Source organism: Zosterops lateralis (assembly GCF_965231275.1).
Source record: "Zosterops lateralis genome assembly, chromosome: 2".
Lineage (NCBI taxonomy): Eukaryota > Metazoa > Chordata > Aves > Passeriformes > Zosteropidae > Zosterops > Zosterops lateralis.
Window position 1 is genome coordinate 83,150,856 of NC_139763.1, and position 19,298 is coordinate 83,170,153.

Genomic DNA, 19,298 nt, shown 5'->3' on the forward strand with positions numbered 1-19,298 from the left:
CTTCACACATGTAACCATAATGCCCAGGCAATACTGCAAGCTGCCTGAGACATTGGTACAGGGCTGGGGGTTATGTCCCCTCACCTTGGAGACCCTGCCTGATATAATTGTCCTGTCACCTTAAACACTGCTTGGATAAATCTTTTGGACAGATGTGGAACCAAGAGAAATTTGGCCTGAAATGTTGAATAAATAGGTTAAACCACAACTGAAATGGTTTGCAGCCTCTCATGCTGGAGTGAGTCCTGTGTTTTCCAGCACCAACATGATATAATACTATACCAACTGTAAATCATTATATTTGGTTTCTACTGAACTAGCTACACAGTCCTGTGAGAACAACACTTATAGTCAGACAATAAATACACACTGACAAATGGATAAAATGTTGTTTTCAGGTGTAGAAAGGGTTGCAATTATATTTAAGAACTGCAGGATACTTTAAATCTAATTTTCTTTAATCTCCACAGAGGTCATTGGCTCACTGCTCCATGAGATTTGGTCCTTGCATGGATCAGTGGTGAAACCTGGGCCCACTCTCACTTCTTTGTACTGCTCCTTTCATTAACACCCCTCCAGCTGCAGTGCTGCCCTTCAAAACTCTCTCTTAAAGCCCGACTTGGCAATTTAACTATAAACAAGGCAACAAATCCACATGTTGGCAGAAGCACTGAAATCTAATGACAAAAAAGCTTTCAAACTCTATTAAATCACTAAGAGGCAAAGTCTGATAATGTATCAAAAAACCTGGGGAGACTAATGAGTGGCAGCTCCCCTATAATTCTAAATTATGATTTTTTTGCTGGTATAGCACATAAGTCATAGAAGAAGAAAGAGTAAGGAGTCTTGATTAATCATTCCCAATTTCTCTAATCAGCTCCTGCTAAAATATCATTGTATGATGGGCTCTCCTGTAAAAAAAAACAAACAACCCTAAACACATGGCAAGCAATTACAGCAATTGCCATTACACAGTGTCTCAATGAAGAAATATAATGTAGTTGTTATGGCTTTGTTTATATACATATATACACATATATACATACATACATACATATATATATATATATATAAAATAAAATTGAAGTGTTCACTGGTTTTCAGAGCTATTCCATAATGACTTCGCTTATGGGAAACACAGGAATTGAACCTTAGCTGTTGCTGGACAGAAATTAAGGGAAGTAGAAGTAAGACAGAAGTAAAGCAGAAAGCTAAGAGATTCAACCTGGCACTAATAATTCCTGGATCTGTACAGCATCTCACTGACCCAAAGTGCAAAAGATTAAGTTACAGTACCACAGGATAGCATTCAACAAGCAGAAAAAGGAATCTAAACACAAAAGGAAACCCTTCCAAGCATAACCCTTCCAAGCCCTCAAGACCCTAAAAAAACAAAAACAAAAGAAGAACAGAAATGAATTGGGGATTGAAGAATATAAGGCAAATATAAAATTCTTCAATTTACAACATCATGGCCAATTTAGCTTGCAGGACAAGCCCAACAAACAGGTACAGATGTTCTCATCTTCCTTCCTTTCTATCACAATATTTTACTGGTAGATAGAACATATGCTGTATTATGTACAAAGCAATGCCTATAGAAATAATCCCATATAAACTATAAGAGACATGGCATCCTGGAGCCAACAGCTTAAATGAGGATTTCCATGCTGTAACTGCCTCTATTTGGTCAAATGAATTCCAGCACTACTCTGTTTTAGATTAATCCTCTTACAGTCAATAACCCACACCTGCAGAGGAAATTTAACTCTGAATTAGCACAATCTGGCAAGCATGATTAGCTTTTTTCTCTGTAACTCAGTCCTGTGTGCACTGATTGCTCATCCTCCCCTTGGGTGGTGTAAATGACTGCAGAAGATGCTGGCAAGAGCAATCAGTCTCAGGAGCTGAGGAACTATCCAGAACCCACAGAAAGGAAACACTACTCACTTTTCAGTGCAGTGGAAAAAGTAATATTGTACAACTGAAACCTTTTATGAAATAAAAGCAACCTCTTCCCACTCCAGCTCAGGTGTATCATTACATTAATGCAGACAGAAAATCGGATGCCATTGATTTTTCCAGGCCCTTCAGCTTCACCAGTGAAGAATAAAGATGACAAGTGGAGAGCATGATAACTATACCTTCATCTTTTGAAATTCAAGACTCTTATTTTTAGCTTCTAATCAACCTACTTTCATATAGTCTCTTTGTTTTTTTTTTTTTTAAATAATTCTGTTTTCTCACAGTGTTTCCTAAGCCACATCTTATTCCTGGCTCTATTATATGTCTGACCTTGACTAGAGAACCTCTATCTTTTGTCCTTGAAAACATCACTGTGTGGGTACAGTAAGCTTTAGGCACACACCACCTTTCCATTTTACAGGATATACAACTCCACACCTTCATTAGCTGCTTTGCTTTGTTCTTTTTGCCTCTGTAGTTGTCTTCTTATGTATGCCAGCTTTTTGCACCTTTTCATAGTAGGCACCACACAGGAGTGAGCTTTGTGCACATACTTTCCTTAGCATTAAATAAACTCCTCTCTCTTCCCATGTATGGCCCAATCATGTAATTACAGCAGTATTTACTGTAGCAATGAATAGCAGGCAAGTATTCCTTTTTCAATATGTAGAGACTAAGTCTGGTTAATGGGCACATTTTCCATCTTGAAACTTAAAACCTTATAAAATAACCTTTTATTTCTATCTATTACACAACTCCAAAATTGCTCTTTGCTGAAAGAGCAGGTGTGGATGCTATTCAAACATGATCATTAGAGAAATTAAGGTCCTTTCAGGGCTCATGTCAACAAGGTATTTGATGGCCTTTTAGTTTATTTTAACGTAATTTAGAACAATGAGTACCATAAGCTCTATTAGTACCTTGGCCAATTCTCTTGAAACAGCAGCAGATGCTCAAGGGAGCATCAAGCATCCCATTCCTCACTACAAAAAATTGTCATGATAATTTTTACCCCAGTGCTAAAGCTGAAGTAGCTAGGAATAGAAAGTTTATACTCAGTATGACGGCACTGCCGCAAAAAATAATGTAATATGTTTTGACAGATTTCATTTTCCTCCTACCCTTTCCGTTCTTGACCTTTCTATAGGAACTATCAGGAGAGCCAGGAAGTTATACTGGTTTGTGTGCTAGTTCTGATACTATCAGAGACTTTTTTACTTTTTGCCAATTTTACAAAAGCATCTAGTCAGAATAAACAATGCAAAAATGAGGGAGATTCTGATATCTGTTCTCTCTCTGACAATAAATCTCTCTCTCACAATAAATCCATCACAGAGACACAAAGATTCAGATTTAGCTTGGAGAGCAGATAAAAGTTCATTAACATTATATGAAAAATTTACTGTGATATTGATTATCTATCAGTTTCCAGGCAGGCAGAAATTAAACTAACAGATTTTGAAGCCAAATATGACCATTATATAATTTAGCACCGAATTTTACATGACACAGGCTGGGAAGCTTAATTCTATTACCCTCTCAAAAAAAGACACACAGTCTTGATTTGAAAATGTCAAGACATTCATTACATCCTTCAGCAGTTTGATGCAATGGCTAATCTCCCTGACATTAAAACATGTGCTCCACTTCAAATTCAGAGCAAATTCCCAGACTTGGGTTCTGGCTATTTCTTTTTTTTGCTGAAGCTCTTTAGTAGACAGCGATCTCTCCTTTTCTCTTTTCTTTATGAAGTTACTAGTAATTGAGTCACCTTCTGATTTTCTTTTCAATACAATTATAAACATTCTGAATGCTTTAAATCTCACAGCAAAAAACTGTGTATTCCAACTCTTGAAATACCTGTGGGATTTTTCATTACTACTCCCAGTTTTTCAATAGATTGCTGCACCCCATCTTTGGAAAGAAAATGAAATATTTTAACATCATGGCCAAGGAGGTACGAAGGAGGAGGCAGCACTCACCTCCTCTTGCTGGGTATAACTCCCATCTCCTCACTGTCTCCCTCCAGAGTGACTCTCCTCGCCTGCCACCACTCATCATCTGAGGCGTTGATGACGTGAAGGATGTCTCCATACTTGAAACTCAGTCCTTGGCTTGGGAGGCCACTGTCTTTGCTCTTGTCATAGTCAAACATGGCTCTGTGAAAGGAAACAAAGATATGAAGGCAGGTAGTTAGATCAGTCTGGGTATGTTTACTTCTGAACAATTAATCATACTTTATGTTGCAGGTAACCCCTTCTCTTTTCCAAAGGGAAAGGTCCTACTCAGAGGAAAACTCTTTCCACTGTGAAGTTAGTCTTTACAGAAGACTTTTATTTATTTATTTATTTATTTATTTTTTTTTCCCCTGTAAAAGAAAGTAAACAGTAAAATTTGATACCAATTTTCAGCCTATGCCTTCCAGTCCTATGCCTGGCACCTACACCAGCACAGATGTACCTCACTTTCTGCAAGTAAGAGCCTGCACAGGAATCCCAGCAAGTGCAGATCACTCATTGGAGTTACCTAGCTAAAAATCCAGATCTTGGTTTCTTACAGGAAAAAATACTTGGGAATATTTTTCCCATGTAAAATACTGTTTAAAGATCAGCCTGTGAAGAACTGATGTTTATTTCCTATAGGGAAAATAATATGATCATCATACTGGCTGCAGAAATGTTACATCAGTAAAATCTCAGGAAGTGCCTAATAATTCCTACTCTTTCATTGTCAGAAAGAAAGCCATAGCAATATTTTCACTGGTAAATACTTTTGCGAGAAGGATTTGATGTAATTAATTGCTGTGCATTCTAGTGCAATTGCAAAGAATGATTGTAGCAGTTTTATGGGTAGATATAAAACACTCATAGCTACTTCTCATAATGAGGAGAACTTTAAAGAAGTTATCAGAATTGTGACTGTGCAACCAAAATAATTTAAAGCTCTTACAAGCACCAACTGTGCATGGCAAGTCTGGTTCAGGAAGAGAAAAAAAAGCTATTTGAAATATGTCTTCTTTTAGAAGAGTTTAAAGTCTTGTACTAACATCTTCAGAAATGCCCAGATAATTCCTTCTCTGAGGATGAAGACTGCTGAATTTTACATAATCCATAAGCTTACTTATGCTTGTGCCTTTTTTGGTAAATGTTCTTGAAATGCAAGTATCCTTTGGAAAAATTTAATGGCTTAGCAGTGGAAAAGTTATTTTAAAAACCTGACTATATCTTATTAAATATTTATATTCATAAAGGGCTCTTACTGGTACCAGGTCATCTGCTGCTTCTCAAGTACAGCTTTCTGTGAGGACATCTGATGAAAAAGCTCATAAATCCAGAAGCAATTAAGTGTCATTAGACACCTGTTCTTAACCAATTGATGACACCAGATCCCTGGAAGATGGCAGCGCATACACAAACAGGCACACAGCACATCATCTTTGGGCATTACCCTTGGTTGCAGGCAGTGGTCAGAGTTTTACCACAACAGTCATCCTGAAAATTCATGATTAATTGTGCACCTTGCTATGGAAGTTGCTCAACAGCTTAAAACCCCTAACCACAGAGTTGGCCATGTTGGATACTGGGCAGACATCATGCAATCCTGATTCCAGGCATAATTAAGTCACTCAAAACAAGGGACAATATCTTCTGTTACAGAGAATAAGGAAGACTCTCATATCCCTGATGCAAAACATTCCCTGATGCCAAACAGAAAACACTCCATATTTGGCAAGTTCTAAGACGAAGGCTGTCCTTCAAAAGTTAAGGAGTAGAAAGTAAGACAATATTCTTTGTCCTTGAACAGACATTTGCACCTCAGAGCTCACATATTGACTTAAAATGAGTCTGTCATCCTGCTGGCTGATGTTAACGATGAATGCAGATGGCAATGTTTGGCACTGACTTACTTTGATTGGAGTAATCATGTGCATTGCTAATTAAAATGAGATTATAGATCTCAGACAAGAGACTTTTTGAGCACACTTTTCATTGAATGAAAGATTTTGTGGCTGATGCTCTACAGATGTTGATTACTCCATTAGCAAATGAAAATGACATGAGAGCTGACTTCAGTGATCTTTCCTAAACATTTCAAATTAAGAGCCAGGTCTTGGTAACATCTGCATTTGAGTCTACAACTTCGATAACATTTCTGGCTCCATAAAAAATATTTTTGCTGGTTGGTTGTTGGCTGTTAGCCCAGCTATAAAGTACATGGAGATCTTTACTCCAGGCATTGTGGACTACTTTGGGCTAGAGAGAGACCTAGGCACACTCATCCCCACCACCTCAGGCTGCAAGGGCAATTTGGATTGCAAAACCTAGTCCCTTTTAAGAGACTGACATGTCATTTCTAATTTTCTACCTGGTGAACACCACACAGCTGTGTTTGTGCTTGGTTTTGAAGATGGATATAAAAATAACACATCTGCATCTGTTGAGTGTCAACTAAAGTGATACAAAATGAATGGAGCCAGACCTCTTGTTTGGTAAAGGAACTGGGTAGAGCAGACAGAAAAAGAAGAAAAAGATGCCTTTTTTCTTTGCTCTTTCATGTTTTTAGACAATGACATCCAAGTCTTACAGGATACCATCTGCAAGCACTGAAACTTTTATCAGAGACAAAGTCAGCTCTCAGCAAAGTCTAGTGGTTCCATGCAAGCTCCTTCACCAGGATAACACACTAAGGGGTATGTCAGACACCTTAGATAGGTCCTGCCATGCCAGGGAGAGAATCAGAAGAAAGGTCAAAAAATAGTAGCACCTTTGCTGAATATTATGTGTTGAGAAGAGGACATAAGCCACGCAGTCCAACAAGAAACCCATCCTTGTACAGAGCAACTAATCGTTCTCTCTGAGAGATGAGCACCATCACTTCAGCTAGAAAAGGATCAGCGCAATCAGGGCCAGACAAGTAATCTTCCAAAATCAGATGTTTAATAGAAACAGGGTTATTCAAATCATCCAGAGGGTCTAAACCAAGAAGACATGTCACAGTGCCTCTCTCTCTCTCTCTCTCTCTCTCTCTCTCTGTGATGAATTAGAGGTATCTGCCCAGAGAACAAGCACAACAGTGCAGATAGTGGAGAGGCTTCTCAGCAGAGCTCGTGAGCTTTCTGAACTTGCTAATATGACATTATGCTTTCATCTGGCTGAGGCTGCTTATTCATGGGTTGCTTGGGCAGTTCTGCACTGCACTGAGCTGTAAATAATTTTTAGTGTCATTTACTGCAGTATTAAAGAACAATAATCTTAATAGTCTTACAACATTTCAATGACATTTATCTAACAGTCTTGAACACTAGCAGCTTCTTTTGTTTCTCCACAACTTATACAAGTGCATCTTAAAGAACTGTTCTTTCAGGTGTTTTATATGCTCAGTTAGCTGCTTGCTCTTAAGCCTTTTTTGGATTCTATAGGACAAAACCAAGAGCTTTCTCTGTGTCGTTAAGGCTTTTTTTTCCAAGTCAGCTGACTCGGTCTACTTTTGAATTGGGGTAGTCAATATTTTATAACAAAAAAAATCAGTTTGAATTATTTAACATCCGCTTTAGAGCTGTCACCAATGTTGTGATCACACCAGTATCAGAAAACTCTTGTTCAGCATCTTCTAGATAGCACATTTCACAAACAGGACCCTGGGTTACACAGGATAGAGAATGCATTTTGAAGTTACAAATACACTAAACCCAGTGACTACTATGAGATGTGGATAAAATACTGGAATACCGAACAGAACTTGCTACTAATCAGTTTAACAGATGTGGTGAAATCATGATTTGATCACCTTAGTTTCCTTACTAGAAAAACAGCAACAGGAATTGGTGTGATTATCAAAGGCATAAAGTATATGCACCAAACTTCCATTAACACTTAAGCTATTTTTTTCCTCAGTTCTCGGTTCTTGCCTTACTTTAAGGAAAACTATTTATTATCTGTACAGTATCTTGAAAGTGAAAAGTGTCATTCAAATGCCAAGTGTTGCCATTAAAGTCTTGGTGAAAGCCTCATGTTTATAGAAAATAAAGTCCTGAGAAGTGAAGCAGGAGGTGCAAACATTTAGAAGCAGCTGGCTATCACAAATCTTTAAGAATATGTGAGGTTTGCTTCCCTGATATTATTCCAGACTTCAGAAGTGATCATTACACTAGACTAATCCCAGCAGCAATTTGGACAGAACCTAACAGATTTTATTTTTGTGCTTGGGAGCTTCTTAATCACTTTTAGGCAGCCACATCAGCGTAAAACATGAGACAAGCATTTCACAACAGCATTTAAATTCATTGCTCAAAAAATGTCTGAAATTAAAATACTGTCTTTACCAAGCTGTAATATACTGTCCAACACTCAGTGAAGTGTCTACATGGCATGAAGGCCACCAAAACCAGGGTATCTTTTTTTCTTCCACTTAGCATAAATACTTCATTATTTGAGGCATGTCTAAAAGCTAAGCTGCCTCGTGCAGTAAATTCTATTCCTAATGACACCTGTTCTTGCAGCTAGAGGAATAAATGTTTGACAGATAAAATATATTAGCTGAAACAAAATAGAAAATCAATTCCTAGTGCAATCCCATATATTAGAACCTATTGAAATCCACACTGTTATATTGTTACCAGCATTTGTAACATGAAAAATAGGGTACAGGAAGACTAAGTGATCTTGCTAAACCCTTAGCAGAAAAAGGAATTTAACACAGAAACCTCTTAGCTACCTCAGCTAATGCTGTAAACACCACTGTTAGTAGTCTTCATAATCTTCCTGACAAAGCAAGGGATATAACTGCATCTACAACACAAAAATATATTTTACAGAAAGCTTCTATGTGTTCAGTGCAAAACCCCAAAATCTTCCGCTCCCATATCAATTGCCACTAATTTGATCCAGTTCAGGTGCTACATGGCAGCTTTATTTGCATCTCTGAAATTACTTTCCTCTTCTTCTGGCACAGACGGGAGTTTGCACGTAAATTTACAGACTGCTCTTTGCTATTCACTTGATTATGAAATGACAACAACATTTAGCAAGAGAGATTTTCAGCTGCTGTAAATAGTCCTAACTCTCCTGTGATCTGCCAGCATATCTGCATATGCACCACTAAAGGATATTTCTCTCTTCTCTGAAAATTTCTTGAACAGTGATTCTCAGACATCAGGTTTTGTGGCATCATCCCAAGGGAGATATATGTTATCCTCCTCATTCACCACACCTATCCTACCCCCTGTCCTATTCTTTTTTTTAAGGATGGGGAAATCCAGGACACAGTGGTTTAATCCTTTGCCTGTTTTTAGACAGTAACTCAGCATCATAGTCAGAATCAGACCCCAAGCTTCATAGCTGTCTTTTCTGCACTCAGTAATAAATGTATTTCCACCCACTTCCAGGCTCAGCTTGAAGAAAAAATTAGAAGAAGATGAAAGAAACACTAATGTAATTCATTGCTATAGCTACGACAGAGAGCACAGCGGCTCTCAGATGGAAGCAGCCATTGCAAGGCAATTAAGATGCTATTAAAAGGGTTAAATTTTCACATACTGGCAAGTCAATAAAGACTTTCAACTTCTCCCAGTTTTGTTTCCATCTGGAGAAGCTGAACTGGTAAATCCTGTGTGTAGAGCATACAAAAAAAGGTTTCTCTCTCCTTGGGAGGTCTGGGAAGCTCTGAGGTGCTGCTTGCTGAGACTGGAGGCTGCTGGAATGTGCACAAGATTATTCTGCCGTACATTGTCACCTCTGCTGAGACAGTGGGAGAGGGGACTGTTTGAAAGAGCAGCTTTTATTAGGAGTATACTATAACAACACAGTTTTAACAAAATATCCCTGAATGTTTGACCTGTCACTCATAGATACCATGATTCTGGCTTTTTCCTTTACTTTGCCTTATTTTTCTTTTAATTTTTTTTCCATATCTTAATGATGCTGTGACTCTTCCTGAAGCCCATCCCCTCAACCTTGTCAGGCTGTTTATGTTACCAAAATCAGTCATGACAGGGCAGCAGTGCCAACATGGTTGCCATATTCCCTTTGGAAGTTAGCACTGATCAGGGACCATTCCAGTACCTAAGACACTACAAGTAAGCTGGAGAGGGACTTGTTTACAAGGGCATGTGGTAACAGGAAAAGGAGGAATGGCTTTACATTAGTAAGAGGGTAGGTTTAGGCACTGAGCCATGGGGCATGCTCCCAGTTAATGTGCACTTCAGAGTGTTAGCTTAGCTACTCCTAAGGCACCTCCACTGCAGCAAATCCCATTGCACATTTGCATTCAAGCCTTTTCCATTTTCTATCATATTATTTCTTTACTTCATTCAGCAATTTCTCCATTCAGTCCATGCAATTCCTTATTCTTTTCCTCCTAGTGGGAATTTGGCAGAGAGTTATGTCATGGATCTCAATGAAAAAAGGGATTGGAGACAGCAGCAATTAGTTCCAGAAAAATTTTATGAAGGAGAGTGATATATTTTCTTTATGATGTTTATCAGGAAAGCAGTCTGCCATTTGTCCTTGGGGAATATTCTGCTAGTTTTGGAGATCCAAGCATAATGCTTAATGTCAGCTCTTATGAGCCAATCTCTATGCTGCTGATGGGCTTTTTTTAGTTTTTAGCAAGTGCTCATATTCTATGCAGGAAATGGGTTCTGCAAAATTTGTACAGAAAAATGTAAGTCACCATTTTCAGAATTATCCAACCAATATGTTGCACTTTCATGGTCTTGCTACACAACAGTATACAATGTACTATGTCAGAGGCAAAATACCTCACAGTGACCAAGGACTGACACTTCAGTCTTTCAGTTGTGGACATCAACAGAACTAATATTACTCCCAGGTTTGCCTGGCTTTAACCCCTCCCAGCAGGAATTGTAAGGAAGCTTGAGAAAGTGAAATTCCTTCATGCTTTCTCTTGTGCCAGCACAAGGGGAATTCCTTTTGAGGAATACACTTCTTGTTTCTTTGGCATTTTAGAGGGCATATAAAGACCCAAACAGAATCCCCCTTCTGATTGCAAACATCTGAAATCAAGCTGTGAGCATATGCTTACCTTACCATAATTTACTGACTAAGAAAATCTGTCTGCCAGTTTCATCTGTGATAAACAGAAGCTTTTAAATACATCTGCATTGGACTCAATATAGTCTAGATGCTCAGCTTTGAGGTTTGCTTTAAAACAGGGAGATCACCTTGGGTCTGAACAGATTAAATTTAGGCATTTTGATAAACTCCAGAGGGGACCTGTAATTGTTTCTGGAAGGCTTCGTCAGCACCCTTGACCTTGTGGCTGAAATTTCACAATAACCCCCAAACTTGTGCATGAGATGTAGATTTCACAGCAAACCCAAAACTTAGGCCAGGTCTGTACTTTGCCTTGACTTGTCCTGCGCATTATGCATCAAAATGATATGAAACCTGTCTTTTTCTTAGTTTTTTTTCTTCCCCATAGAGACTAAGTGAAGTTGCTTCTTGACTACATCTCTGGTTTCTCTCTGAGGCATCAAGTGCAGTTTCTCAACACAGATTGTTGTGTTGTGACATTTAAGATAATCCATATCCAGAAAGGAAATGTGACTGGATGTCAAATCAGGGATACTTTAAACTACTGGGTAATTCAGCTGAAATTGCAACCTGTGTGTTGCTTGGATTGACACAGGAGCCAAAAAGTCATTCCCTTTCACAGTAACTTATTTGTTGTCTGAGAATATTAATTTAAGGATTTTTTTTCCTCAAGGAAAACTAAACTAAACTAAAGCAAATAAAATCAAGTCAGGTATTTCTTTCAAGGACAATGAAATGCAAAGGGAAAATTATGACTCTGTTAGCACAGCCTGTAGCTACTCCAATACCTCCCTGCACCCAAATTTGTCTTCCTACTACTAGAGAATACACTACAGAAAAGCACTGGATTTAGGTATTTTTTAATAATTGGTCTTGCAGTAGTTCTAACTATTGCAATAGAACTCAAAGATCTGCTTTGGGTAGTTGGGTTTTTTTAGGTAGTTTTCTCAGATACCCTGCAGCTTGCAATTGCTTTCTCTTAGACCTAATCATGACCCAGATCTGTTGGCAGCTTTTAAAATTCTATTGTGGCCAGGCTGCCCACAGAATTCATTGTGATTCCACTAGTTCATAATTAAAAGGAAATTTCCAGCACACAAAAAGAACCCCCCTGGTAACATAATTATTACTCTCAGTCAGATATATGATTTTTTTTCTTTTTTTTGGACAAGGATATTAGACATCCGCAGAATTTAAGGAAGAGAAAGCCTTCCTATGAAAAAATGATCCACATTTATGATTTGTATGATTTGAACATAATGATGACAAAAAGACTTGTAAGAGATGGATTAAGCATAATGCCTCTACTACTAAAAAACATCCCACCAGCCAAGATTCAGACAATTTTGTCAGCAAAATGGATTTTTTTTCTTTTCTCCTGAGAAATCAACATTGGAGCCTTATCAATCTGAATATTCTGACTTACTTCTGCTGTAAGAGGTGAGGAACTCTACAGACTTTCCTATCATGGAGGTGCTCATAACACAATGAATCATAATATATCATAAGAATTTGTTCATATCACATTAAATCTGTTTATACACTCCAGCCTTTAGAAACTGCTATTGGAAAAAAGATTGTTCTCTCTCTGTGAAAAAGTGTAGACAAGCAAAACTCAGAGAAAGTATTAATGAGACAGAACATTGGCTGCCCTGAGGAGAGAGGGCATTATGGAAAAGTCAAGATAGTTGTTTGCAACAGCTCTTTCTCAGTAATGGTTTCTGCTTGGCCTTGAATGCTGTCCTTTGACAGTGAAAGAGTCACAATTTGGATTTTCATTGTTGCTGTCTTGACTGAGCAGGTTCTGCTGCGATAATGAGAAGCCCCATGCAAATGGAAACTACACAGTGGAAAACCACTGAAAATTATTACAGAAATTAATTATCCTGCCTCATGTGGAGAAATGTACTAAATCCATGAATTCTGCTGGATGCAACTGTTTGAGAAATCATGAAAACCTTTTGTCCCTAGGTCAGAACTTGAGGAACTCTTAATGAGTTCACTCAATCATCAGGAGGAGGTTGCCTATAGAATGAGTCTTTTCTTTGGGTTTTAGCATAGACCTCAGTTAGAAGCAATGCAATTAATTTTTGGGTTTGATTTTTTTCTCTTTTAAAAGGTGGCTTTTGAAGAAGAGTAATTTTGCAAAAATCCAAATGCAATTGAAATTTAAAGATGAATTTTTATGGTACAAAGGCCAGGTGTCTCTACATAACCTCTTCTTCAAGAGGCCAAACATGAAATCTCCAAAGATGCCAGATTTTTAAGATGGAACTAAAGAAAAATCAATGCCACAGGCCTGAGCTGAACTCAACAGAAATCTTCTAAACTCTAATGGAAATAATAGAGAAAGTTTTCCTGGAAGAGCAGCAGTTATGAGATGTTCTATTTGGTCAACTAGTTCTGTGGATTCCTTGAACTCTTATATGTCAACACTTACTTATCACAAAGAGGTTTATCTTGTGAAGTTTTATTCTGTGATTGGGTTGAATGTTTTCTAGTCGATGATATTTTCTATAAACCTCCATCTTCTTGACTCAAGTGAATAATTCAACACCAGTTTTCACTAGTGTCTGCTCTTCACAGAAAAAAAGCTTGAAAATAAGATGCCAGAATATTCAAAAGCAGAAACAAACAAACAAAAATTAAAAATTAAAATAATAGTCTTTGGTGTCACTTCATCAGTGCCAAAACAATGTGACTGTTACTTCTTCTTAATGATTAGATTTGCTGGTCTCACTATGTGTCTGGGAGTCAATTTTCTTTAGAAATGTACTTTGACTATACAAGTGCTGATCGATCACTATTACCCAAAACTTTTAACAGCAGCAGTATCTATTTTAATATTTTTGAAACAAAGCTGCAAGAGGATGATGCTAAAATTCTTATCTTCTCTCCACGGAGCAAAAAATTAGGCCCATGCTGCACTGAGCTCCTTGTAATTCCTCATTCACTCCATTGCATTATCCACACCCTCCTTCCTGCAGCCCCAGCTCCCGTGTGCTCAAAGGCAGGATTAGGGGTAACATCAGAAGATCCTGCATCCTATTTTTAAAGGTAAATTAAACACATATGAGACAAGGTTTTGTAGACTTTCAATGAAGATTAGACTCTGAATTGCTAAGTTGCTTTGAAAACATTACCCTAAGCAGCTTTAAGATTGACAGAACTTGCCTTAAGCTGCTCTGAGGCTGACAAGATGAAGGTCTGGTGCAGTACCAGAAGTGCTTTGATTGCTCCTGCATGGTGCTAGGAGCTAGGAGAAACCAGGAACCAGGATAAGTTCCTGCTGCCATGAATGAAGCTCAGAGTTTTGATGGTGTTGTCTATAATGATACTCCTCATTCTGTATGTAATTCCTGACTTAAGCAACTGAACTGGGACCTCTCCTTTTAGTATCTTCATTTGAATTGAGTCTTGTGGCAATAAAAAAGCCTAAAGACAAATCTTCTAGGAAAACCAGATTGCTCTTTTCTCTCCCCCTGCCATACAAATTTTTATCTATACTGGCTTAAGTTTACCCTGATTTTAAGACATTCCTCTGTCCTGCAGGAAAAAAAAAATACTTTGAACCCTTACTTCCACTAAGCAATTAAGTTTACATGAGAAATATTCATTAAAAAATATGTTTAAAAGCTGAAGTTTAGGCAAAGTGAAGCTTGCCATCTCTTGAGTCAGGCTCCTAAGCCAAATTTTGTTTAGCATTTGAGTAATCTGACTGATTTCAAACAGATTACATCTACTTAGACCTAACTTAGACCATGACACATTCTATGTGCTAGAAAATAATTCACAGGTGCAGTTGCTTTTCTAATATTACTCCTAGGTAAATAACTTCTATGTCTTTATTTTAAAGAAATTAATTGCACATTTCAGAATGTAAAACTCAGTTTGCAATGTCATAAACCACTACAATTTCCTAAGCCTGAGTAAAATGATTGTGTCAAGCCAGTTAATGTTAGATATGTGTGTGCAGGAAATAAAAAAATGAGGCAAAAATGGTAAAACCCCCCAGTTTATGTCTCTGATAGCTATAAATGTACAGTAACTCCTTCACTGGCTTATAGGTTATGCTGGCATCTTTCCTCTCTATGTTAAGGACATTAAATAGTACCCCCTACAAAAAGGTTTTGTAGCTGGGAAAGTTGTAGAAGAAATCAATTTAACAAGCATGTCTTTGGCTGATCCAAAAATTTCCTCATATTATTTTGCTTTCTACACTTGCTGAGGTATTTAATGAGGCCTCCTTGAGAGCTGGTCAGTGTCAGTGTTTAAGAAACATTTGTACAATGCCCTCAACAACACACTTTAATTTGTGTTCAGCCCTGAACTGGTCAGACTTTTGGACTTGATGATCGTTCCAACTAAAATATTCTCTTCCCTTCATTCCATTCCACTTCAGTGGAAGAAAAGTCTCCAAAGGAACAACAAACCTTGTCCTTAACAAGGGAGATGCATGAGGCCAAGTCTTGTTTCCACTCTAGGAAGCAGGAGCAAATCCCACACTCCCAACAGAGAAAACACAACAAGAACTTTTCTAAAAGATAGTCCTTGATAAAACAAACCATGTAGGAATAAGGAACTGCACTGGACCACGTTCATATCTGCATTACTCAGGGATTAGTTTGTCACCAGTGGAGCTGCTCTGAACATGTGGGAGAGGACAGAATCTTACCAGGTGGATGGTGACCCTTGGTGCAGGCAGTGCAGAGGTTCTGAAATTTTGGGAGATATGAGAAACTCCCCTGGACAAAGTCCTAAGAAACTCGAGGTAATTTTGAAGTTGACCATGTTTTGAGAGGGGAGTTGGTCTTGTAACATCAGAATCATCTCCTTCAAACAAAATTACCTATGATCCTATCTACAGAAGGACTTAAGTATAAAATATGTTCAGACATAGAAATTTAGACCATATTTATTACTTTTGGGAATATTTTGGTGTCTGAGGGCATTTCTGTAGTGGATAAAAAAACTTCACCTTGCTTAAAAGTGCCTTGATGAAGGTAACTGAGGATGATACAGAGATGCTCAAGCTGTGTACAGTTTCAGGTGATCTTCAGAATCACACTGAAAAAAATCCTGAATCACTTGAAAGTGATTAGGGAACTAGAGTGTGCTGAGTGGCTGAGCCATCTTTGGGCAATGTAGGCACTCTTGTTACAGCCATGGTATTACAGCAGAGATAGCTTTCTTTTGTTTGTATTTTGGGAAGACAAGCTAGGTGCAATGCAGATATTCTTAGAGAAATCTAAACTCCCTGGAGAGTAATGGAGAGAGCTAAGTACCTATGGGAAAGGAATAATTCTAAGCATTTACATTAGATCAGAAAAATGGGTTGATATAGATGGTGTGAATATTTCTCTGATTCAGTGTCCAGTTTCCTAATGGTAAAATAAGATTACACTAAGAGGGTATTGTGAAGTGCTCAGAAAATGTGGTAAAGTGGCCATATCAATAGCTGTGATGGGTAAATTGAACATAAAGAGTGAAATGTTTTTGATTTCAATAGAAACATCTATTGAAGCTACACATTTTGTCAGAAAAGCCTGAAGTATAAATTACACTGTCATTCAGCATTTGCTTGTACAAAACCCATGCCATTAAAACGAATTGAGTCTTAAAGAATGACAGAATAGGGACTGAAAAGAAGTTATTTTTCTTTTATTATTCTGACATGCCAGGGAGTTGTGGAAAAACAAACAAGCAAGAAAGTGAACAAACAAATGTTGGTGACTGAAGAGATGTTTTTCTTTTACTTGATGTGTACAAGACTGAAATATTCATCAACAAGTTTTTTTGCCTGGACCAATTCTTAGAATTGTTAGTAGTTTGTAGCCTCATTTACAAGCTGTAGGAACTTCCTTTTCACTCCACTTTCACTTTTTTACTTCCAACATGGAAACAGCAATGCAATTTAGTGTGCGATTTATTTAGGGGCTGAGCAAGGTTGCTGTCTTTGGAGAAGGCTGTGGTGAACAGCGGGGAGAAGATCAGACCATATGTGCCCTGTTCCCTATAATGCTCCCTAAACATCTGCTGCTAACCAGCACCACAGAAAGGACACTTGTCACAGGAAGGACACTCAGCTAGATGCACCTTTCTCCTGTGCTAGGGTAGTTGCAAGAGAAAATTAATGTTAATTTTATAGAGGAGAACAGATACAGAAGGTGAGAAACTGAAACTGTCTGCACAACATGCATTAGTGGTGGCAGGTGAAAGGATGTGGAAAATATTCAATGTTAAAAAAAAAACAAATAAAGCAATCCAGATAGAAAAAGAATCTAATACTAGAAATATCTGTGAGTGACAAATTATGAAAATGGGGCTTAAGGAGAACTGGAGTGAACTCTTCAGTCTGCTGACAGTTTTCCCTGCATGTAGGTGATGACTCTCACCCATCAGTCAGTTGGGTAGAGTGATTCCCAGCACCATGGATGCTGCACAGACAACCTATAAATTGTGAAGCTTCTCAGAGAGCTGGGGAAACTCACGGAAGTCAGAGAGGGACAATTACTGTGGAGCTGTGGAATTTCCATGCATGTGTCAATGTTATGTCAAATAAATTTTGACCCTGTGTCCCTCTATCAAGGGCTGTGTGTGAAGATTAATGCATATTACTTCAGCAAGATGAAAGCTCTTATAGCACATAAAGTGCTGGGTTGCACTAAACAGAAATAGTGTAAATAGGAGTTTCAAACCACCTCTGAAATGAATCTGCCTTAACTCTATAGATTGACCAAAGCACTTAGTCTGCAAGTGTGTAGTCTTTAAATAAATTTAATGCCAATATCCAAGCATTTTCCCTATGTCCAGCTCTACCACTTACCACTCCAGTCTTAAAGGATCAAATAATATACTTTCCAACTAGCAGTGCAAATCCTATATTTTAAGTAGTTTTCCTTCTGTTTATGTCTCATTAACCTAGTATTTCCTGTCAAATATTAAGCTGAGGAATAATCTGTTATTATAATAATCTGTTTTCCCAGAAAAGCCTGAAATGTTTCTTTTCCACACTACAATGTAGCCCTACAGTTCTGTCAGTAAGCTCTGTAAAGTGAACCAAGTTGGTGGAAAGACTAAACAGAGTGATTTTGTATTCCAATGAACAACTTTCATTAAAAAAAAAGCAAACAAGAAGTCAGTACAAGGTACAATGTGATGAAATAAATATGAATTTTAAAACACCTTAAAAATTGAATATATGGAACTTGGTTTATCTTCAAAGGGGCCTTTGCCTTATGATCTCAAAAATGTATCTTAAAGTCCCTTTTTTGAACTTAAGAGCAAGAACCTATCTTCTTTTACAGGGTAGATAGAGGCACTATCCTCTTTATCCGAAAGGCCTTTATTAAGCAAAGCCTCATTGCAGCATGCAACTGCCTCTGAGGAAGAATTTTAAAAAAATCTTCCCAGTAGCAGGACTGCTTCTGAAAATCTTTGTATCTCCCACAGCTGTAGCAATAATTTACTGCCACTAATTACCAGTTCCATTGCAGTACCACTCTTTAGGGAGGTGGGTTGAGATTTTTCATTTCCTTGCTTTGTTTTCAAGAATTTGTATTGTTCCTCCCTTTTACTCAAGGCTGAGGGATCTCCTGCCTGCTGCAGTGGGGATGTCTGTGCTTCCAGCTAATCTCCAGTTTGAGCCTATGCCCCAGGCTAAGTTCACTCCCTGCTCAGAGAGCAGCAGTCACTGGGGCTGGCCTGGCCCTGAATTGCCAAGCTCTGCAGGGACACCAAAGAGAGGATGTGCCACCACAAATCCTGTCACAACCAAGGTGCAAAACAGGCCACAGAAATGTCCTGGCCTTACAACATCCCTGTCAGTATCTTTGGAAAACTCTCCTACCTCCTCAAATACTTGTTGGCAGCTCACGCATGATCAGCCTGAAGGAGTGCTAGAGCGGGAGGTGGGTGTGAAAAAAAGGCTGGCAGCAAGGAGTGCCTTCCAGCTCTGAATCACAGAGATCAGCAAGAGTCAGAGCATCACACACATCACTCCTTAGCTTTTTTGATTGGCTGCTGTAGGTATCCCAACACTCATAGTACCTGCAGCCATGAATCCAACCCCTGGCACCAAATTTATCTCCTGCCTTCAAGCTGGTACCTTTCAGTCAGTGAGATCTCTCCCTGGGAGTTCTGTGTTCAGAGCTGGAGACATTTTTGAGGAACTGCAAACCTGAGTGTTTTATTACTTGGCATCCTTTACCAAGTGTCTGTCTCTCTGGGGCCCTGCCTTTGTCTTTACAAAGTAAGGATAAATGTTCCTTGCCATGAGGG

The 19,298-nt window shown here is 38.4% G+C and overlaps 1 protein-coding gene across 13 annotated transcripts in view; it reads right to left on the bottom strand.

Moving 5' to 3' along the window:
• Positions 1–19,298, bottom strand: part of DLG2 (discs large MAGUK scaffold protein 2) — a 986,985-nt gene that overhangs the window by 45,480 nt on the left and 922,207 nt on the right. For all 13 annotated transcript variants that reach the window (XM_083854323.1, XM_083854322.1, XM_083854321.1 and 10 more), the window contains one exon: positions 3,948–4,124. In XM_083854323.1, coding sequence (XP_083710449.1) covers positions 3,948–4,124 — 177 coding nt within the window. The remainder of the gene's footprint in view (positions 1–3,947; positions 4,125–19,298) is intronic.